At 40.0% G+C, this 24763-nt stretch overlaps 1 protein-coding gene across 5 annotated transcripts in view; it reads right to left on the bottom strand.

Moving 5' to 3' along the window:
* Nucleotides 1-24763, bottom strand: part of LOC117337066 (b(0,+)-type amino acid transporter 1-like) — a 57505-nt gene that overhangs the window by 1995 nt on the left and 30747 nt on the right. For 3 of the 5 annotated variants that reach the window (XM_033897848.1, XM_033897849.1, XM_033897851.1), the window contains 9 exons: nucleotides 12546-12806; nucleotides 11217-11342; nucleotides 4823-4922; nucleotides 4410-4454; nucleotides 3798-3921; nucleotides 3515-3618; nucleotides 3234-3330; nucleotides 2809-2958; nucleotides 220-388 (listed from right to left, as the gene is read on the bottom strand). In XM_033897848.1, the coding sequence (XP_033753739.1) occupies nucleotides 220-388; nucleotides 2809-2958; nucleotides 3234-3330; nucleotides 3515-3618; nucleotides 3798-3921; nucleotides 4410-4454; nucleotides 4823-4922; nucleotides 11217-11342; nucleotides 12546-12806 (1176 nt within the window). Of the gene's footprint in view, nucleotides 1-219; nucleotides 389-2808; nucleotides 2959-3233; nucleotides 3331-3514; nucleotides 3619-3797; nucleotides 3922-4409; nucleotides 4455-4822; nucleotides 4923-11216; nucleotides 11343-12545; nucleotides 12807-17408; nucleotides 18707-24763 lie in introns of those variants that run through there. The other 2 variants (XM_033897853.1, XM_033897852.1) reach the window with 2 other exon arrangements.

Here is a 24763-nt window from a genome sequence, read left to right as displayed (position 1 = left end):
CAATGACAGTATAAAAGTAACATAATTCATTACTTTAAGAATACAGATTATTGATTTTGTATGAATGAGACCATCAATCATTATATCAAAGAAAGAAGCTCATTCAAATACTGTAAAAATGTGTATTCTGAGCAATTATTGAAATATATTTTATGCAACATTTTGTACTATGACCTTTGAACTATCATTATTGAAATTATAATGAACAAGGATTCTTACCTGTAAATTTGAATGTAGTTTTGTACACAACAAAGGGGACATAGAAGAAGAGTCCGCTGATCATAAAGAGGAAGGCATACAGGAACTCGATCCGTGGGTTCTGTACGATAGGAGCAACAACAAGGTAGATGGAGAAAAGCAAGACAATCACTGGCACAATTATTGGCACCTGGAAAAGAAAAGAGTTATTCACTTAACAAGGAGATGTTAATTAGTGCTAATTGGGTAAATACTTTAGTTGTACAGTGCTTACACACCATAAGTTGAATCCTTGCTAGTCTATAATTTGTGCAGCCCTTTCACGAACTTAATGCATGTAATGCATAAATTGTGATCTCTAGGCTATAGTACCTGTATATAATGTATAAATGGTGATCTCTAGGCTATAGTACATGTATATAATGTATAAATGGTGATATCTAGGCTATAGTACCTGTATGTAATGTATAAATGGTGATCTCTAGGCTATAGTACCTGTATGTAATGTATAAATGGTGATCTCTAGGCTATAGTACCTGTATGTAATGTATAAATGGTGATCTCTAGGCTATAGTACCTGTAGGCTATAGTACCTGTATGTAATGTATAAATGGTGATCTCTAGGCTATAGTACCTGTATATAATGTATAAATGGTGATCTCTAGGCTATAGTACCTGTATGTAATGTATAAATGGTGATCTCTAGGCTATAGTACCTGTATGTATAATGTATAAATGGTGATCTCTAGGCTACAGTACCTGTATGTAATGTATAAATGGTGATCTCGAGGCTATAGTACCTGTATGTAATGTATAAATGGTGATCTCTAGGCTATAGTACCTGTATATAATGTATAAATGGTGATCTCTAGGCTATAGTACCTGTATATAATGTATAAATGGTGATCTCTAGGCTATAGTACCTGTATATAATGTATAAATGGTGATCTCTAGGCTATAGTACCTGTATGTAATGTATAAATGGTGATCTCTAGGCTATAGTACCTGTATGTAATGTATAAATGGTGATCTCTAGGCTATAGTACCTGTATATAATGTATAAATGGTGATCTCTAGGCTATAGTACCTGTATGTAATGTATAAATGGTGATATCTAGGCTATAGTACCTGTATGTAATGTATAAATGGTGATATCTAGGCTATAGTACCTGTATGTAATGTATAAATGGTGATCTCTAGGCTATAGTACCTGTATATAATGTATAAATGGTGATCTCTAGGCTATAGTACCTGTATATAATGTATAAATGGTGATCTCTAGGCTATAGTACCTGTATGTAATGTATAAATGGTGATATCTAGGCTATAGTACCTGTATGTAATGTATAAATGGTGATCTTAGGCTATAGTACCTGTATGTAATGTATAAATGGTGATCTCTAGGCTATAGTACCTGTATGTAATGTATAAATGGTGATCTCTAGGCTATAGTACCTGTATGTAATGTATAAATGGTGATCTCTAGGCTATAGTACCTGTATATAATGTATAAATGGTGATCTCTAATCTATAGTTCCTGTATAATACATTTAAATCCCTAGATACCTACCTTGTACAGATTTAAGTCCCTAGATACCTACCTTGTACGGACATTTAAATCCCTAGATACCTACCTTGTATGGACTTAAATCTCTAGATACCTACCTTGTACGGACATTTAAATCCCTAGATACCTACCTTGTACGTACATTTAAATCCCTAGATACCTACCTTGTACGGACATTTAAATCCCTAGATACCTACCTTGTACGTACACTTAAATCCCTAGATACCTACCTTGTACGTACATTTAAATCCCTAGATACCTACCTTGTACGTACATTTAAATCCCTAGATACCTACCTTGTACGTACATTTAAATCCCTAGATATCTACCTTGTACAGACTTAAATCCCTAGATACCTACCTTGTACGGACTTAAATCCCTAGATACCTACCTTGTACGGACATTTAAATCCCTAGATACCTACCTTGTACGTACATTTAAATCCCTAGATACCTACCTTGTACAGACTTAAATCCCTAGATACCTACCTTGTACGGACTTAAATCCCTAGATACCTACCTTGTACGGACATTTAAATCCCTAGATACCTACCTTGTACGGACATTTAAATCCCTAGATATCTACCTTGTACGGACTTTTAAATCCCTAGATACCTACCTTGTACGGACATTTAAATCCCTAGATACCTACCTTGTACGGACATTTAAATCCCTAGATACCTACCTTGTACGGACATTTAAGTCCCTAGATACCTACCTTGTACGGACATTTAAGTCCCTAGATACCTACCTTGTACGGACATTTAAGTCCCTAGATACCTACCTTGTACGGACATTTAAATCCCTAGATACCTACCTTGTACGGACATTTAAATCCCTAGATACCTACCTTGTACGGACTAAATCCCTAGATACCTACCTTGTACGGACATTTAAATCCCTAGATACCTACCTTGTACGGACATTTAAATCCCTAGATACCTACCTTGTACGGACATTTAAATCCCTAGATACCTACCTTGTACGGACATTTAAGTCCCTAGATACCTACCTTGTACGGACATTAAATCCCTAGATACCTACCTTGTACGGACGTTCACGGTCAGGACATGTGTACCTGAGGACCAACAGTGATAACATGGTAGCTCCATAGAAAAACCAGGCAGCAAAACTAAAGTAATCTATCAAGGTGAAGATGTCTCCCAACGTTACAAGAATAGCTGCGAGTAAAGTCTGAAAGAATAAACAGTTACCATATAGTTAAATATGTTTTACTTCCACTGGCATCATATAATAAAATCGCTAAGAAAAATGGGCCATGACCAATACATTATCTTTTATATACATATGTACATAACAAAAAACACTCAACAAGAAGAAGTACAACATGGGGTCTAAGATCTTAGTTGATATTGGAAAACTTTACTGTACAATACAAGGTCCAATATCTTTGTAACATTGCTGTACAACATGTAGTTGCTGTCTCTGTGTAGGACTGCTAAGCTTACCGAGAATAGAAGAGATGGGAGAGGTGTATACTGTTTGACATGAACGTAGGACAGCACCTCGGGTAGGTGGCCTTCCCTGGCAGCCACAAACATCACTCTAAAACACCAATGGTAAGTATGACAGGATATCTATACAACAAATGGTTTCTCATATTTAGCTGTTTTGCAAAATTTAAATTTATAAATATTGTATAATACATATGTATTATACGTATTACATAAATTGTAGAACACATATTTTACTGATAATGTTATTATACAGACATGGTTGATAATCTTACCTTCCTCCTGTGAAGCAGGAACCATTAGCAGCACCAAATGTAGAGAATGCCACAGAGATTGGTATGAGCATTGCAAAACCTCCAAGTACCCGCTCTCCCCAAGTCTTTAAAACATACCAACATTAAAATTCACATTATATCGTTTATAAAATTCTGTTTCATGTAGAAATCAAATATACAGTAAAGTGCTTCCTTACAGACAAGTCCTTTTTAACAGAAATGAGCATGTGCTGTAAACTTAACATTAAATTCCTAGCTAATAAGATGTGTAAATTGTTATTACCGTGGCAACAGCAGCAGAAGCCAGAAGTTCCTTTGTCGACATGACAGTGAGGTAAGACAAATTGGTGAAGAAATAGCAGACGGTCACTAGAGGAATAGCAATCATGATGGCTCTGGGCAGGTTCCTGTTTCACAATAAATGTTCAATCAAATAATATATTCTCATGTCAAACAGTGACAACTAGAACTGTCATCCCCAGGACAATTAATTTCCAAGCATGTGTTAACTCTAAACCACTCAACTAATCTGAGGCCTTCATCGATGGCGGATATTGTTTAATAAGCTGAATACTTATTTGATCTCAGTCACACAAAACTTTCACATGCCAATTTATGGAGTTTTAAGAATTCTGACAGACCAGATACTCCTGTTCTAGCTACCTCGGCAACAGAAATTTGCAGGTTGCCATCCCTCATTTTCACTTATTTCACTTATACAAGTCTTGAAGGAAATATTACATATTTTATTGTCAAAATGGTTTACACCAATCAGAGACCTCTGGTTTGGTAAACATGACAACAATCTGGGAAAAAATAAGATGCACATGTGCATGGTAAACTGATCTCCAGAAAACACCCTAATGACTAGCTAAATGATGTATACATAACTTACCTATGTGGATCTTGGATTTCTTCTGTCACATAATTAAGATTGTTCCTGAAGAGAAAGTTGTGTGTATTAGATACATAACAATTGATGAGATATCACTCAGACATGATACTATGTGGATCAGTGGACAGAATCAGGTTTCTAATGTTGTACAGAGGTTAAAAGAACATGACAAAATGTCCAATAGAAATAAGGACCTGTTCCGTTAGGAATTTTGTAACATTGATCAATTAAATAATTTAATAATATATGTCTTATAAATCTAAGACAAAAATAATTAGATACACTACAGAAGAATTGACTTAATTCCAAAATATAGAAATAATGTATATTTTATACATCTGACAGAATTAGCTTCACTTCAAAAGTATATGCATTTACTGAATTCTATGTTTATCATTAAAGTGATATCTTACCATCCATCATATGCCCAAAGTCCATCATAGAAAGCTAAGGCTATCATTGACAGTGAATTTTCAGTACCTTCAAACCCAGTGTGGAGGACTTCAGTTTCACCTGGAAAAATTTAAATGAGGTGTAAAATGTTGGGTAGAGTATCATCTACTGGAACCAAGGCTGGAATCACCAATCACATATCACTGATTTTAATTTGAGCTAAAATCAATCAAAACTGTAGCCAACACAACAATGATCCAGTAACAAAATAGCAGTCACAATGGATTGCCAACAACAATAGGAATCTTTACCCATGATGTCGACATCAGTAGGTATATATTTCTACAGATCAGTCTACCTTTACCCATAATGTCAACATCAGTAGGTATATATTTCTACAGATCAGTCTACCTTTACCCATAATGTCAACATCAGTAGGTATATATTTCTACAGATCAGTCTACCTTTACCCATAATGTCAACATCAGTAGGTATATATTTCTACAGATCAGTCTACCTTTACCCATGATGTTGACATCAGTAGGTATATATTCTACAGATCAGTCTACCTTTACCCATAATGTCAACATCAGTAGGTATATATTTCTACAGATCAACCTACCTTTACCCATAATGTCGACATCAGTAGGTATATATTTCTACAGATCAGTCTACCTTTACCCATAATGTCGACATCAGTAGGTATATATTTCTACAGATCAACCTACCTTTACCCATATTGTCAACATCAGTAGGTATATATTTCTACAGATCAACCTACCTTTACCCATAATGTCGACATCAGTAGGTATATATTTCTACAGATCGGCCTACCTTTACCCATAATGTCAACATCAGTAGGTATATATTTCTATAGATCAGTCTACCTTTACCTGTAATGTCAACATCAGTAGGTATATATTTCTACAGATCAGTCTACCTTTACCCATAATGTCGACATCAGTAGGTATATATTTCTATAGATCGGCCTACCTTTACCCATAATGTCGACATCAGTAGGTATATATTTCTACAGATCAACCTACCTTTACCCATATTGTCAACATCAGTAGGTATATATTTCTACAGTACCTGTAATGTCGACATCAGTAGGTAAATATTTCTACAGATCAGTCTACCTTTACCCATAATGTCAACATCAGTAGGTATATATTTCTACAGATCGGCCTACCTTTACCCATGATGTTGACATCAGTAGGTATATATTTCTACAGATCAACCTACCTTTACCCATATTGTCAACATCAGTAGGTATATATTTCTACAGATCGGCCTACCTTTACCCATAATGTTAACATCAGTAGGTATATATTTCTACAGATCAGTCTACCTTTACCCATAATGTCGACATCAGTAGGTATATATTTCTATAGATCAGTCTACCTTTACCCATAATGTCAACATCAGTAGGTATATATTTCTACAGATCAACCTACCTTTACCCATATTGTCAACATCAGTAGGTATATATTTCTACAGATCAACCTACCTTTTCCCATAATGTCAACATCAGTAGGTATATATTTCTACAGATCAGTCTACCTTTACCTATAATGTCAACATCAGTAGGTATATATTTCTACAGATCAACCTACCTTTACCTATAATGTTGACATCAGTAGGTATATATTTCTACAGTACCTGTAATGTCGACATCAGTAGGTATATATTTCTACAGATCAGTCTACCTTTACCTATAATGTCAACATCAGTAGGTATATATTTCTACAGATCGGCCTACCTTTACCCATGATGTTGACATCAGTAGGTATATATTTCTACAGATCGGCCTACCTTTACCCATAATGTCAACATAAGTAGGTATATATTTCTACAGTACCTGTAATGTCGACATCAGTAGGTATATATTTCTACAGATCAGTCTACCTTTACCCATAATGTCAACATCAGTAGGTATATATTTCTATAGATCAGTCTACCTTTACCCATAATGTCAACATAAGTAGGTATATATTTCTACTGATCAGTCTACCTTTACCCATGATGTCAACATCAGTAGGTATATATTTCTACAGATCGGCCTACCTTTACCTATAATGTCAACATCAGTAGGTATATATTTCTACAGATCGGCCTACCTTTACCCATAATGTTGACATCAGTAGGTATATATTTCTACAGATCAGTCTACCTTTACCCATAATGTCAACATAAGTAGGTATATATTTCTACAGTACCTATAATGTCAACATCAGTAGGTATATATTTCTACAGATCAGTCTACCTTTACCCATAATGTCGACATCAGTAGGTATATATTCTACAGATCAGTCTACCTTTACCTATAATGTTGACATCAGTAGGTATATATTTCTACAGATCAGTCTACCTTTACCCATGATGTTGACATCAGTAGGTATATATTTCTACAGATCAGTCTACCTTTACCTATAATGTCAACATAAGTAGGTATATATTTCTACAGTACCTATAATGTCAACATCAGTAGGTATATATTTCTACAGATCAGTCTACCTTTACCCATGATGTCAACATCAGTAGGTATATATTTCTACAGATCAGTCTACCTTTACCCATAATGTCAACATCAGTAGGTATATATTTCTATAGATCAGTCTACCTTTACCCATAATGTCAACATCAGTAGGTATATATTTCTACAGATCAGTCTACCTTTACCTATAATGTCAACATAAGTAGGTATATATTTCTACAGTACCTATAATGTCAACATCAGTAGGTATATATTTCTACAGATCAGTCTACCTTTACCTATAATGTCGACATCAGTAGGTATATATTTCTACAGATCGGCCTACCTTTACCCATAATGTCGACATCAGTAGGTATATATTTCTACAGATCGGCCTACCTTTACCCATGATGTTGACATCAGTAGGTATATATTTCTACAGATCGGCCTACCTTTACCTATAATGTCAACATCAGTAGGTATATATTCTACAGATCAGTCTACCTTTACCTATAATGTCGACATCAGTAGGTATATATTTCTACAGATCAGTCTACCTTTACCCATAATGTCGACATCAGTAGGTATATATTTCTACAGATCAGTCTACCTTTACCCATAATGTCGACATCAGTAGGTATATATTTCTACAGATCGGCCTACCTTTACCCATAATGTCAACATCAGTAGGTATATATTTCTACAGTACCTGTAATGTCGACATCAGTAGGTATATATTTCTATAGATCAGTCTACCTTTACCCATGATGTCGACATCAGTAGGTATATATTCTACAGATCAGTCTACCTTTACCCATAATGTCAACATCAGTAGGTATATATTTCTACAGTACCTGTAATGTCGACATCAGTAGGTATATATTTCTATAGATCAGTCTACCTTTACCCATGATGTCGACATCAGTAGGTATATATTCTACAGATCAGTCTACCTTTACCCATGATGTCGACATCAGTAGGTATATATTTCTACAGTACCTGTAATGTCGACATCAGTAGGTATATATTCTACAGATCAGCCTACCTTTACCCATGATATCGACATCAGTAGGTATATATTTCTACAGATCAGTCTACCTTTACCCATAATGTCGACATCAGTAGGTATATATTTCTACAGTACCTATAATGTCGACATCAGTAGGTATATATTCTACAGATCAGTCTACCTTTACCCATGATATCGACATCAGTAGGTATATATTTCTACAGATCGGCCTACCTTTACCCATAATGTCAACATCAGTAGGTATATATTTCTACAGATCAGTCTACCTTTACCAATAATGTCGACATCAGTAGGTATATATTCTACAGATCAGTCTACCTTTACCCATAATGTCGACATCAGTAGGTATATATTTCTACAGTACCTGTAATGTCGACATCAGTAGGTATATATTCTACAGATCAGCCTACCTTTACCCATGATATCGACATCAGTAGGTATATATTTCTACAGATCAGTCTACCTTTACCTATAATGTCAACATCAGTAGGTATATATTTCTACAGATCAGCCTACCTTTACCCATAATGTCAACATCAGTAGGTATATATTCTACAGATCAGCCTACCTTTACCCATAATGTCAACATCAGTAGGTATATATTTCTATAGATCAGTCTACCTTTACCCATAATGTCGACATCAGTAGGTATATATTTCTACAGATCAGTCTACCTTTACCCATAATGTCAACATCAGTAGGTATATATTTCTACAGATCAGTCTACCTTTACCTATAATGTCAACATCAGTAGGTATATATTTCTACAGTACCTGTAATGTCAACATCAGTAGGTATATATTTCTACAGATCAGCCTACCTTTACCTATAATGTCAACATCAGTAGGTATATATTTCTACAGTACCTGTAATGTCAACATCAGTAGGTACATATTTCTACAGATCAGTCTACCTTTACCCATGATGTTGACATCAGTAGGTATATATTTCTACAGATCAGTCTACCTTTACCCATAATGTCGACATCAGTAGGTATATATTTCTACAGATCAGTCTACCTTTACCCATAATGTCGACATCAGTAGGTATATATTTCTACAGATCAGCCTACCTTTACCCATAATGTCAACATCAGTAGGTATATATTTCTACAGATCAGTCTACCTTTACCCATGATGTTGACATCAGTAGGTATATATTCTACAGATCAGTCTACCTTTACCCATAATGTCAACATCAGTAGGTATATATATTTCTACAGATCAGCCTACCTTTACCCATAATGTCGACATCAGTAGGTATATATTTCTACAGATCAGTCTACCTTTACCCATGATGTTGACATCAGTAGGTATATATTTCTACAGATCAGTCTACCTTTACCCATAATGTCGACATCAGTAGGTATATATTTCTACAGATCGGCCTACCTTTACCCATGATGTTGACATCAGTAGGTATATATTCTACAGATCAGTCTACCTTTACCCATAATGTCGACATCAGTAGGTATATATTTCTACAGATCAGTCTACCTTTACCCATGATGTCGACATCAGTAGGTATATATTCTACAGATCAGTCTACCTTTACCCATAATGTCGACATCAGTAGGTATATATTTCTACAGATCGGCCTACCTTTACCCATAATGTTGACATCAGTAGGTATATATTTCTACAGATCAGTCTACCTTTACCCATAATGTCGACATCAGTAGGTATATATTTCTACAGATCGGCCTACCTTTACCTATAATGTCAACATCAGTAGGTATATATTTCTACAGATCAGTCTACCTTTACCCATAATGTCGACATCAGTAGGTATATATTTCTACAGATCAGTCTACCTTTACCCATAATGTCAACATCAGTAGGTATATATTTCTACAGTACCTGTAATGTCAACATCAGTAGGTATATATTCTACAGATCAGTCTACCTTTACCTATAATGTCGACATCAGTAGGTATATATTTCTACAGATCAGTCTACCTTTACCCATAATGTCAACATCAGTAGGTATATATTTCTACAGTACCTGTAATGTCAACATCAGTAGGTATATATTCTACAGATCAGTCTACCTTTACCTATAATGTTGACATCAGTAGGTATATATTTCTACAGATCAGTCTACCTTTACCTATAATGTTGACATCAGTAGGTATATATTTCTACAGATCAGCCTACCTTTACCCATAATGTCAACATCAGTAGGTATATATTTCTACAGATCAGCCTACCTTTACCCATAATGTCGACATCAGTAGGTATATATTTCTACAGATCAGTCTACCTTTACCCATAATGTCGACATCAGTAGGTATATATTTCTACAGATCAGTCTACCTTTACCTATAATGTTGACATCAGTAGGTATATATTTCTACAGATCAGTCTACCTTTACCCATAATGTCGACATCAGTAGGTATATATTTCTACAGATCAGTCTACCTTTACCCATGATGTTGACATCAGTAGGTATATATTTCTACAGATCAGTCTACCTTTACCCATAATGTCGACATCAGTAGGTATATATTTCTACAGATCAGTCTACCTTTACCCATGATGTTGACATCAGTAGGTATATATTTCTACAGATCAGTCTACCTTTACCCATAATGTCGACATCAGTAGGTATATATTTCTACAGATCGGCCTACCTTTACCTATAATGTTGACATCAGTAGGTATATATTTCTACAGATCAGTCTACCTTTACCTATAATGTCGACATCAGTAGGTATATATTTCTACAGATCGGCCTACCTTTACCTATAATGTTAACATCAGTAGGTATATATTTCTACAGATCGGCCTACCTTTACCTATAATGTCAACATCAGTAGGTATATATTTCTACAGATCAGTCTACCTTTACCCAGAATGTTGACATCAGTAGGTATATAATTCTTACAGATCAGAAGAATTGACCTACCTCTACTCATCATGACCAGTCCACCTACAGTGATGACAGCAACAGCCACAAGCTTGGTTACTGTAAAGATGTTCTGTACTTTGGTGGCCAGACTCACACTGTAGCAGTTGATGAATGAAACCACAACTGGAAGAAAGAAACACTTCTATAAAACAAAATCCTCAAGTCTTTTCATGATAATTTTACATGTTTTATGTCGAATAACAATTTGTATACAACTATGGGTACTGTCACCATACATGGTTTTTAGTTGATTTTTATACATACCTCCAGGTATGTTATTTTAAGGATGAATAATTGTTTAGACTAGACATGTGTTTTTGTATACATGTTCACATATATCGTATCTAGTTTGCTAACAAGAGTAATGTGCTCTGGTATGTCTCTTACTTATGTCAGTACATCTAATATTATAGCTTGATGTCTTTATGTAAGTTTGTTGATATGTGTATGCAAATTTTTGTATTGGGATCACCAAGTTTATATGTGAGAAGGGTAGAGATTGACCAATTAGCATTATCCCCTCGAGAGGTATGAGTATTGTCAGCACCACATTCTCTCATTGATTCAGGCAGATAATCATGATCATTTGTTTTTACCAATATTTTACGACTAACGTGGAGTATCGTATATGAGGAAAGCCTTTGTTCAACTTTGTGAAGTCCAGCTACACTCGACAAGATGCTGCTGGTCGGCATTTGAGACACCATTGGTCATTAGAAACTATTGAACTTGACGTAAAATGCCTCCAAACAACTTTAGACATAAGGAAGTAGGCACATCACTTTAACAGCGAATGGAATACTTTGTAATGATTCGCTGTATAGGTACTGTAGTGAACTTAACACTGTTACTTGTGATATTTATCAGATATAGGGCCTACAGTAAAATAAGACCTGTCCTCTACGATCCTTATAGTCTGGAGAATTGGACCATCGCTCGTTTGTGGGAGAAATTGTCTGTGTTGAACATCCATTTCAGGATAATGAAATTCATCTTAGTTTAGTAAAAAAAATTGAGAGACGCTAAGGCCTTCTAGCAGCCTTCAGTGCGGCAAGATGGCGACCAGACCACTACTAATAGACCTAACTCAACAACTCAAATCAGGAGGATGAAGGTTCTCGTACTCATATGTTAGTAGATCTGGGCACCAGTTTGGCTGACAGTGTTTCTACTTTAAAATATGAAATATGACTCTCAAAAGCTAAGTGCCTTTTGGGCAATATCTCAACAACTTTTTTAGTATTGATAACAGCACTTAACAATTTCTTTACTCTTTAAGATATAAAAAAATAATTACATCCTGCCATTGATGACTGACATACTCACACAGACAGACAACTGACACCAGCTTTATGACAATATCTGGTGGACCACATGGATAGAAAGGCTCTGTACTGTATAGGGCAAAGCTCATGGCCACAACACCAAACAAGGCTGGTTTCAGGATCAGTACCGACGTCCATGCGTACATGAAGGCAGGAATCGACCCCAATGTTGCATGCATTGGCTCAAATGCCTCCTTGAGGTAGGCGTACTCAGCTCCTGACCGGGTTATCATAGTTCCTAATTCTGCATAGGATAAAGCACCTGAAAAGACATCCATTGTAGGCTATGTTGAGACAATTGTATATGACTGTACCAGATCAGGCAGGAATTTTCTATCAAATTTTGAAATATTTATCGTTTCATGATTAAAAGATATTTGTGGTGCTGTTTTAGATTTTTCAAATTAATTCTTTGAGAATGATAAATGCATCAGTGAAATGTTATCCTATACCTTTACTCCTGGTAGATGATTATTAAGTGCAGATGTGAACAGGAAGAGTACAGCAAGATAGCTTTATATTTTTGTTCACAATGATTAGTATAGAATATGACTGTGGCCTGAGAAGTTAGACACGAGAGATACTGGGATATCTAACAACATACATTGTAGGAGTTAATTTAACAACTATTATATTTACATGACATGAGAAATTCGCTAGAATTAGATAATTAAACATACCTACCATGAGGTACCATTACTTACCCTATTAAATTTCATCTTTAATTTTATTACATATAGAGTGAACATTAAAAGACTATTCTATTGTGTAAAAAATGTAGCAATTAAACAATGAGTTGAAATATAGTTTTCTTGCACCCAAATTAGTAAAAAAAAAAATATTACAAAGTTATGACAGAAGTTCAGATTTCCACTGGTTTGGTGTATAAAATATGTTTTTGAAATAAGATATTGAGTGGAATTAAGAATATGTCAGTGAAGAATACTGGATATTGGTGCTAAAATGATTTCCGTGTAGTGGTGATTATTGTGTGACAGACTGTCATGTATGAGGGTGATTTGACCTTATCTTACAAGGAAGGGCAGTTCCACAATTAATCCACAATCTGGAGGGCAATATGGCACTATCTACCGCGAAGCCATACATGTCTCTCCATAACTGGGACTTTTGTCTTCATCTGGAGGAGCAGAATGGCCAATAACCCTATCGTTTCAATTTTCTGCAGTATTTTTACAGGATTCAAGCGTCGACTTTTAGTACGAAATTTTGCTAAGATGTCACATTATGTCTCTCAACGTATAGGAGGGCATTATGACATCTCTGTTTGTTTTGCCAAAAAATGTTGAATAAGGTAATAAATTTGGAATTTTAAAGACGTCACATTATGTCTCTCAACGTATAGGAGGGCATTATGACATCTGTTTTATTAATGCCAAAAAATGTCAGAATTTTGTTTTCTTTATAGACGTCACATTATGTCTCTCAACGTATAGGAGGGCATTATGACATCCATTTTTAAGTTTTGACCAAAACATACTAATCTAGCCTAAGTTAACGTGCCATGTATGTCTCTCCGTGACGGGGTTAGTTATCGGAATAGCCCTTAGTTGGCTGTAATAAAACTGTATATATATATATAAATAACCAAACAACAACTGGTTCCTCGTACTTCTGCCATACGTCCTGCTTTCTGGCCGTTCTCCATGGTAACTATTCCAGAAACTTCTTTTAAAGGAGGGCCAACTGGCATGTGTGAAATAGATTTAATGATAAATATAGACAGTAATTTTGTAGTTTGAGATGTCATTATCGTCTCTCCAATAAAAAAAGGAGGGCGATATGACATCCATGGTTTATTAATGCCAAATGTTGTGAAAGTCAAGGTCAAAATTGAGGGATGTTTTTATTTTGGGGACAGGGGTGAGTCTCTCAGTATGCCAGATTTGTCTCTCCTACAATACATGGAGGGCTAACTGGCACATGAGGTGACAATGTGCTAGACAGGTTTGCCACATGTCTCTCCAACATAATTCTGGAGGGCAAGATGGCAGCCTGCATCTTTTGTTTACGAAATGTCCAACTTACTGTTGCTTATAAGTTGATATCAGAAGTGGATACATAGTTACTATTATCAAAGGAAGCAGAACTGAGGCAAACTTCTACAATACATATACACTACTGATTTTATAAATATCATTTACCTGAATCTACATTCATATATATATTGACTATTATCAAACATCAATTCGCTAGAATCCATAGCTACACTACAAATACATGTATTCATTTACTTTTCCTAACTAAAAATCAGAATGGATATCAAACTTTTGTCATTTATCATATATACATGTACAACTAAAAACATTAAAGTTTAAAATGAAAACTTTAGGTAGGAAATAAAAGATCCACTTCTGATAAACCTATTCATCCAGACTAATGATAGTATGACCAGTTCAACTGAAAACATTTCTTTGCTCCAGGAAAACTGTGTGGACAATATTGTACTAGATATAAATGAAGGGACTATATACCGCTCACACCCCTTGAGTAGCCTCGTGTAACACATGAGTAAGTATTGGAGCCTGCTACAGACTGACAGCTAGAATGGACCAGATCAGTCGAGTGGAGGCACCAATACTCCAGGACTTAGTGGTGTCTGCCACAGACACACAGCTAGAATGGACCAGATCAGAGTCGAGTGGAGGCACCAATACTCCAGGACTTAGTGGTGTCTGCCACAGACACACAGCTAGAATGGACCAGATCAGAGTCGAGTGGAGGCACCAATACTCCAGGATTTAGTGGTGTCTGCCACAGACACACAGCTAGAATGGACCAGATCAGAGTCGAGTGGAGGCACCAATACTCCAGGATTTAGTGGTGTCTGCCACAGACACACAGCTAGAATGGACCAGATCAGAGTCGAGTGGAGGCACCAATACTCCAGGACTTAGTGGTGTCTGCCACAGACACACAGCTAGAATGGACCAGATCAGTCGAGTGGAGGCACCAATACTCCAGGACTTAGTGGTGTCTGCCACAGACATACAGCTAGAATGGACCAGATCAGAGTCGAGTGGAGGCACCAATACTCCAGGACTTAGTGGTGTCTGCCACAGACACACAGCTAGAATGGACCAGATCAGTCGAGTGGAGGCACCAATACTCCAGGACTTAGTGGTGTCTGCCACAGACACACAGCTAGAATGGACCAGATCAGAGTCCCTGGGGAGGCACCAATACTCCAGGACTTAGTGGTGTCTGCCACAGACACACAGCTAGAATGGACCAGATCAGTCGAGTGGAGGCACCAATACTCCAGGACTTAGTGGTGTCTGCCACAGACACACAGCTAGAATGGACCAGATCAGTCGAGTGGAGGCACCAATACTCCAGGACTTAGTGGTGTCTGCCACAGACACACAGCTAGAATGGACCAGATCAGAGTCCCTGGGGAGGCACCAATACTCCAGGACTTAGTGGTGTCTGCCACAGACACACAGCTAGAATGGACCAGATCAGAGTCCCTGGGGAGGCACCAATACTCCAGGACTAAGTGGTGTCTGCCACAGACAGACAGCTAGAATAGACCAGATCAGTGTAGCAGGCTCCAATAGAAAGAAACTTTGGTTGTGTCCTGAAGTCTGCCACAGATGATAGCTGGATTAGGCTAGATCGGGATCCATGTGGCAGGCTGCAGAATTATATCCAAATTTCAAGTCTAATAAAGGACTGTAAGCGGTATAGGTTCTTCATGGTGACAACTTAAATGTTATATATCTCAAAAATAAGTTATAGATGGGTTATTAAATGTGAACTGCAAATTGTTCAGGGATTCACTGCAGTCTCATTACTTTAGTCTGGTATTCTGTCCACCATGAATCCATCTATTAACTGACTCCAGTACCAAGGGTATGACTTAGGACAAACATTGAAGCTTACATTATCACTAAAATAGTTGAAGACTGGTTTACAATTTGTATTATTATATATTACAGTTACAAGTTTAAAAGTAATATTGAAAAATTCAAAATTAATCTTAGTCAGATCATATACATGCAAGTATACTTTAACAAAAAGTAATATTTCCAAAAATATTTTTAGATACATTATTGTGTTTGGTGGGGGAAAAATTCAAAAGGTGGATATAACTAAACAGGAATAATCAATAGGTAAACCAGAATAATCAATAGGTAACACTACTCTTTAATCTATCATTTCGTGCTTACAGTAATCAGTCTAGGCACACTGAACAATTTGCAGCCCACATCTTTTATGATCATGTCTGGAACAAGAGAACATAATTCATGAACTCTGGTTCCAGTTGTCTCCCTTGCATGCATACTTACTAGTCATGCTACCATCATTCTGGACAATTCAGAGCAGCAAGTTTGAACTTTGACCCTACATAGAGAAGACAGGACCAGGGACATGAGAAGGACTCAATTTTGTTTTTTCTTTTGTAACAAGTATCAATTAACAATTAACATTTATTTGACATTGCCAAGTTTGTCTCTCCACTCAGATATTTTTGGAACAGCCCCTTCCCTGAAATAAAGGGAAATGATTTAATTGTGATGATGATAGATGACCAGACTGATTCAGGTGTCTGGGTATACCCTGTAGTGGGTAGGGACTTGTAGGCTTGGGATTGCAGCTCGGATAGAGAAAAAAGCATGCAAAGCAGTATCCCCTGTGACTCACGGTCTTTATATGTCATTCAGGAGGTTATGTTAAACACAGGTTTTTTGACTGTCAAGCTGTGTACATCCTACAAATAGCTCTAGGCCCTTCCCTGAATCAGTTCTACAACTAAGCTTGCTTTATGGTATTTCAGATGACATGATCGACCCCTTTCCGACGGCTGCTGGTGACTACAGCTCAGAGTTTGCTGCCTACTTACTGCACCCGCTCAATGATGGGGTCATCCTTACTCCAAACTCAGAGGCAAGCGGTAACCTGTATGCAAGAAAAATACATACAATACAACTTTTAAAGGGGGAAAATAGCTTCCCCATCTAATTACAAAGCAAGCACACACTGATTCTCTCACCCTCGGTACAGGACACACTCTATGGATATTCAACACTGTACAGGATGTACAAACCAAACACCGAGCACATCAACAAAACTCATATTTGGCAATTCTAAATGATATCTCCAATGTCAGGCTTTTATCCACCTTTATATGGAAACTTTTTCGTACTCTTTGTTATATCAATATTGAAGATCAAATTATGACAAAGAACTTTAACACATAATGACCATTGTAATTTTAGTCAATATCAGCCAAATGATAGGCCAAGTATAAATAAAAGACAGAGAGATCCAGAGATAAATGGTGACCTTTTTATTGTAGATCCATTTAGGGAGGTTTTAAATCGAGTGGTAATTGTACATATAGAGTACAAATCTTCGACAAAATCTTATATTTGGTATTATTCTATATTTATTGTTATATAGAAAGTCTTTTTTTTTCTTCCACCTTTATTTTATATTTCTATAAAATACCAGGTATCTAAGTATGGCAGGCTACCTTGCACAAGGCAGTGTTTTCTGAACCTAAACACTGGATAAGGTGAGACTAAACGATTTTCGACCTGATGTTTTCCCGTATTAACCACAGGTTATCCGGACTGCCATACTCACAAATGTTTAAAAGACTGATGACATAACAAACAACACAAATCAAACTGGAATGTTCCAGTTATGGAAACACATGTCTATATATAAAATGTTCTCAAACAATGACACAATAGAATGAAAAAAAAAGTCTTGTTTTGGTATGTACATCAATCAAACTCAAGTGCCAGGGATGAAATATGGAAATGGGTATATATATATTTATATATAATGATACATGCATATATACTGTATAAAAGTCTGGACAGCACACATATACATCATGCAAATAGGTACAACAGCAGAATCCTGTAAAGTTTTGTTGACTAAACCTGAAATAAATATCTACACAGGTTCTAACAACATGTAATGTATAACAAAGGCTGATCTATATAGAACCATCGTTATAGGTTATGGGATAATGTGGCACGTTAATCAAATAATCTACATACCTTGGGTCTGACCAAGTTAGTTAGTGTACCGTGGGAGACACAGTGGCAGATCCAGAAGGGATTCCAAGTCAGACACCTCTGTCTGGTAATATCCAATAGGTACCCCCTGACACCTTTGTCTGGTAATATCCAATAGGTACTCCCTGACACCCCTGTCTGGTAATATCCAATAGGTACCCCCCTGACACCCCTGTCTGGTAATATCCAATAGGTACCCCCCCTGACACCTCTGTCTGGTAATATCCAATAGGTACCCCCCTGACACCTCTGTCTGGTAATATCCAATAGGTACCCCCGAACACCCTGTCTGGTAATATCCAATAGGTACTCCCTGACACCCCTGTCTGGTAATATCCAATAGGTACCCCCTGACACCTCTGTCTGGTAATATCCAATAGGTACTCCCTGACACCCCTGTCTGGTAATATCCAATAGGTACCCCCTGACACCCCTGTCTGGTAATATCCAATAGGTACCCCCTGACACCCCCTGTCTGGTAATATCCAATAGGTACCCCGACACCCCTGTCTGGTAATATCCAATAGGTACCCACCCCTGACACCTCTGTCTGGTAATATCCAATAGGTACCCCCTGACACCCCTGTCTGGTAATATCCAATAGGTACCCCCTGGACACCCTCTGTCTGGTAATATCCAATAGGTACCCCCTGACACCCCTGTCTGGTAATATCCAATAGGTACCCCCTGACACCCCTGTCTGGTAATATCCAATAGGTACCCCCCTGACCCCTCTGTCTGGTAATATCCAATAGGTACCCCCCTGACACCCCTGTCTGGTAATATCCAATAGGTACCCCCCTGACACCCCTGTCTGGTAATATCCAATAGGTACCCCCTGACACCCCTGTCTGGTAATATCCAATAGGTACCCCCTGACACCCCTGTCTGGTAATATCCAATAGGTACCCCCTGACACCCCTGTCTGGTAATATCCAATAGGTACCCCCTGACACCCCTGTCTGGTAATATCCAATAGGTACCCCCTGACACCCCTGTCTGGTAATATCCAATAGGTACCCCCTGACACCCCTGTCTGGTAATATCCAATAGGTACCCCCTGACACCCCTGTCTGGTAATATCCAATAGGTACCCCCCTGACACCCCTGTCTGGTAATATCCAATAGGTACCCCCTGACACCCCCTGTCTGGTAATATCCAATAGGTACCCCCTGACACCCCTGTCTGGTAATATCCAATAGGTACCCCCTGACACCCCTGTCTGGTAATATCCAATAGGTACCCCCTGACACCCCTGTCTGGTAATATCCAATAGGTACCCCCTGACACCCCTGTCTGGTAATATCCAATAGGTACCCCCTGACACCCCTGTCTGGTAATATCCAATAGGTACCCCCTGACACCCCTGTCTGGTAATATCCAATAGGTACCCCCTGACACCCCTGTCTGGTAATATCCAATAGGTACCCCCTGACACCCCTGTCTGGTAATATCCAATAGGTACCCCCTGACACCCCTGTCTGGTAATATCCAATAGGTACCCCCCTGACACCCCTGTCTGGTAATATCCAATAGGTACCCCCTGCCACCCTGTCTGGTAATATCCAATAGGTACCCCCTGACACCCCTGTCTGGTAATATCCAATAGGTACCCCCTGACACCCCTGTCTGGTAATATCCAATAGGTACCCCCCTGACACCCCTGTCTGGTAATATCCAATAGGTACCCCCTGACACCCCTGTCTGGTAATATCCAATAGGTACCCCCTGACACCCCTGTCTGGTAATATCCAATAGGTACCCCCTGACACCCCTGTCTGGTAATATCCAATAGGTACCCCCCTGACACCCCTGTCTGGTAATATCCAATAGGTACCCCCCTGACACCCCTGTCTGGTAATATCCAATAGGTACCCCCTGACACCCTCTGTCTGGTAATATCCAATAGGTACCCCCTGACACCTCTGTCTGGTAATATCCAATAGGTACCCCCCTGACACCCTCTGTCTGGTAATATCCAATAGGTACCCCCCTGAACACCCCTGTCTGGTAATATCCAAGAGGTACCCCCTGACCCCCCTGTCTGGTAATATCCAATAGGTACCCCCTGACACCCCTGTCTGGTAATATCCAATAGGTACCCCCTGACACCTCTGTCTGGTAATATCCAATAGGTACCCCCCTGACACCCCTGTCTGGTAATATCCAATAGGTACCCCCTGACACCTCTGTCTGGTAATATCCAATAGGTACCCCCCTGACACCCCTGTCTGGTAATATCCAATAGGTACCCCCCTGACCACCCCTGTCTGGTAATATCCAATAGGTACCCCCTGACACCCTCTGTCTGGTAATATCCAATAGGTACCCCTGACACCCTGTCTGGTAATATCCAATAGGTACCCCCTGACACCCCCTGTCTGGTAATATCCAATAGGTACCCCCCTGACACCCCTGTCTGGTAATATCCAATAGGTACCCCCCTGACACCCCTGTCTGGTAATATCCAATAGGTACCCCCTGACACCCCTGTCTGGTAATATCCAATAGGTACCCCCTGACACCCCTGTCTGGTAATATCCAATAGGTACCCCCTGACACCCCTGTCTGGTAATATCCAATAGGTACCCCTGACACCCCTGTCTGGTAATATCCAATAGGTACCCCCTGACACCCCTGTCTGGTAATATCCAATAGGTACCCCCTGACACCCCTGTCTGGTAATATCCAATAGGTACCCCCCTGACACCCCTGTCTGGTAATATCCAATAGGTACCCCCTGACACCCCTGTCTGGTAATATCCAATAGGTACCCCCCTGACACCCCTGTCTGGTAATATCCATAGGTACCCCCCTGACACCCCTGTCTGGTAATATCCAATAGGTACCCCCCTGACACCCCTGTCTGGTAATAATCACAATAGGTACCCCTAGACACCCTTCTGCTTGGTAATATCCAATAGGTACCCCCTTGACACCCGACACCCTCCTCTGGGTACTATCCAATAGGTACCCCCTGACACCTTGTCTGGTAATATCCAATAGGTACCCCTGACACCCCCTGCTTGGTAATTTACTCCAATAGGTACCCCCTGACACCCCTGTCTGAGTTAATATCCAAGAGGTACCCCCTGACACCCCTGTCTGGTAATATCCAATAGGTACCCCCTGACACCCCCTGTCTGGTAATCATCCAATAGTACACCCCCTGACACCCCCTGTCTGGTAATATCCAATAGGTACCCCCCTGACACCCACCGTCTGGTAATATCCAATAGGTACCCCCTGACACCTCTGTCTGGTCATATCCAATAGGTACCCCCCTGACACCCCTGTCTGGTAATATCCAATTAGGTATCCCCCTGACACCCCTGTCTGGTAATATCCAATAGTACCCCTGACACCCTCTGTCTGGTAATATCCAATAGGTACCCCCTGACACCTCTGTCTGGTAATATCCAATAGGTACCCCCTGACACCCCTGTCTGGTAATATCCAATAGGTACCCCCTGACACCCCTGACACCCCTGACACCCCTGTCTGGTAATATCCAATAGGTACCCCCTGACACCCCTGTCTGGTAATATCCAATAGGTACCCCCTGACACCCCTGTCTGGTAATATCCAATAGGTACCCCCTGTCACCTTTGTCTGGTAATATCCAATAGGTACCCCCTGACACCCCTGTCTGGTAATATCCAATAGGTACCCCCTGACACCCTGTCTGGTAATATCCAATAGGTACCCCCTGACACCCCTGTCTGGTAATATCCAATAGGTACCCCCTGACACCCCTGTCTGGTAATATCCAATAGGTACCCCCTGACACCCCTGTCACCCCTGACACCTCTGTCTGGTAATATCCAATAGGTACCCCCTGACACCCCTGTCTGGTAATATCCAATAGGTACCCCCCTGACACCCCTGTCTGGTAATATCCAATAGGTACCCCCTGACACCCCTGTCTGGTAATATCCAATAGGTTACCCCCTGACACCCCTGTCTGGTAATATCCAATAGGTACCCCCTGACACCCCTGTCACCCCTGACACCTCTGTCTGGTAATATCCAATAGGTACCCCCTGACACCCCTGTCACCCCTGACACCTCTGTCTGGTAATATCCAATAGGTACCCCCTGACACCCCTGTCTGGTAATATCCAATAGGTACCCCCTGACACCCCTGTCTGGTAATATCCAATAGGTACCCCCTGACACCCCTGTCACCCCTGACACCTCTGTCTGGTAATATCCAATAGGTACCCCCTGACACCTCTGTCTGGTAATATCCAATAGGTACCCCCTGACACCCCTGTCTGGTAATATCCAATAGGTACCCCCCTGACACCCCTGTCTGGTAATATCCAATAGATACCCCCTGACACCCCTGTCTGGTAATATCCAATAGATACCCCCTGACACCCCTGTCTGGTAATATCCAATAGGTACCCCCTGACACCCCTGTCTGGTAATATCCAATAGGTACCCCCTGACACCTCTGTCTGGTAATATCCAATAGGTACCCCCTGACACCCCTGTCTGGTAATATCCAATAGATACCCCCTGACACCCCTGTCTGGTAATATCCAATAGGTACCCCCTGACACCCCTGTCTGGTAATATCCAATAGGTACCCCCTACCCCCTGACACCCCTGTCTGGTAATATCCAATAGGTACCCCCTGACACCCCTGTCTGGTAATATCCAATAGGTACCCCCTGACACCCCTGTCTGGTTAATATCCAATAGGTACCCCCTGACACCCCTGTCTGGTAATATCCAATAGGTACCCCCCTGACACCTCTGTCTGGTAATATCCAATAGGTACCCCCTGACACCCCTGTCTGGTAATATCCAATAGGTACCCCCTGACACCCCTGTCTGGTAATATCCAATAGGTACCCCCTGACACCCCTGTCTGGTAATATCCAATAGGTACCCCCTGACACCCCTGTCTGGTAATATCCAATAGGTACCCCCTGTCACCCCTGTCTGGTAATATCCAATAGGTACCCCCTGACACCCCTGTCTGGTAATATCCAATAGGTACCCCCTGACACCCCTGTCTGGTAATATCCAATAGGTACCCCCTGACACCCCTGTCTGGTAATATCCAATAGGTACCCCCTGACACCCCTGTCTGGTAATATCCAATAGGTACCCCCTGACACCCCTGTCTGGTAATATCCAATAGGTACCCCCTGACACCCCTGTCTGGTAATATCCAATAGGTACCCCCTGACACCCCTGTCTAGTAATATCCAATAGGTACCCCCTGACACCCCTGTCTGGTAATATCCAATAGGTACCCCCTGACACCTCTGTCTGGTAATATCCAATAGGTACCCCCTGACACCTCTGTCTGGTAATATCCAATAGGTACCCCCTGACACCCCTGTCTGGTAATATCCAATAGGTACCCCCTGACACCCTCTGTCTGGTAATATCCAATAGGTACCCCCCTGACACCTCTGTCTGGTAATATCCAATAGGTACCCCCTGACACCCCTGTCTGGTAATATCCAATAGGTACCCCCTGACACCCCTGTCTAGTAATATCCAATAGGTACCCCCTGACACCCCTGTCTGGTAATATCCAATAGGTACCCCCTGACACCCCTGTCTGGTAATATCCAATAGGTACCCCCTGACACCCTCTGTCTGGTAATATCCAATAGGTACCCCCTGACACCCCTGTCTAGTAATATCCAATAGGTACCCCCTGACACCCCTGTCTGGTAATATCCAATAGGTACCCCCTGACACCCCTGTCTGGTAATATCCAATAGGTACCCCCTGACACCTCTGTCTGGTAATATCCAATAGGTACCCCCTGACACCCCTGTCTGGTAATATCCAATAGGTACCCCCTGACACCCCTGTCTGGTAATATCCAATAGGTACCCCCTGACACCCCTGACACCCCTGTCTGGTAATATCCAATAGCTACCCCCTGACACCCCTGTCTGGTAATATCCAATAGGTACCCCCTGACACCCCTGTCTGGTAATATCCAATAGGTACCCCCTGACACCCCTGACACCCCTGTCTGGTAATATCCAATAGGTACCCCCTGACACCCCTGTCTGGTAATATCCAATAGGTACCCCCTGACACCCCTGTCTGGTAATATCCAATAGGTACCCCCTGACACCCCTGTCTGGTAATATCCAATAGGTACCCCCTGACACCCCTGACACCCCT

The sequence above is a fragment of the Pecten maximus genome, chromosome 11 (genome assembly GCF_902652985.1).
Source record: "Pecten maximus chromosome 11, xPecMax1.1, whole genome shotgun sequence".
Taxonomy (NCBI): Eukaryota; Metazoa; Mollusca; class Bivalvia; order Pectinida; family Pectinidae; genus Pecten; species Pecten maximus.
The sequence above is the reverse complement of the archived record's forward strand: the minus strand, read 5'-3'. Positions and strand labels throughout refer to the sequence as shown.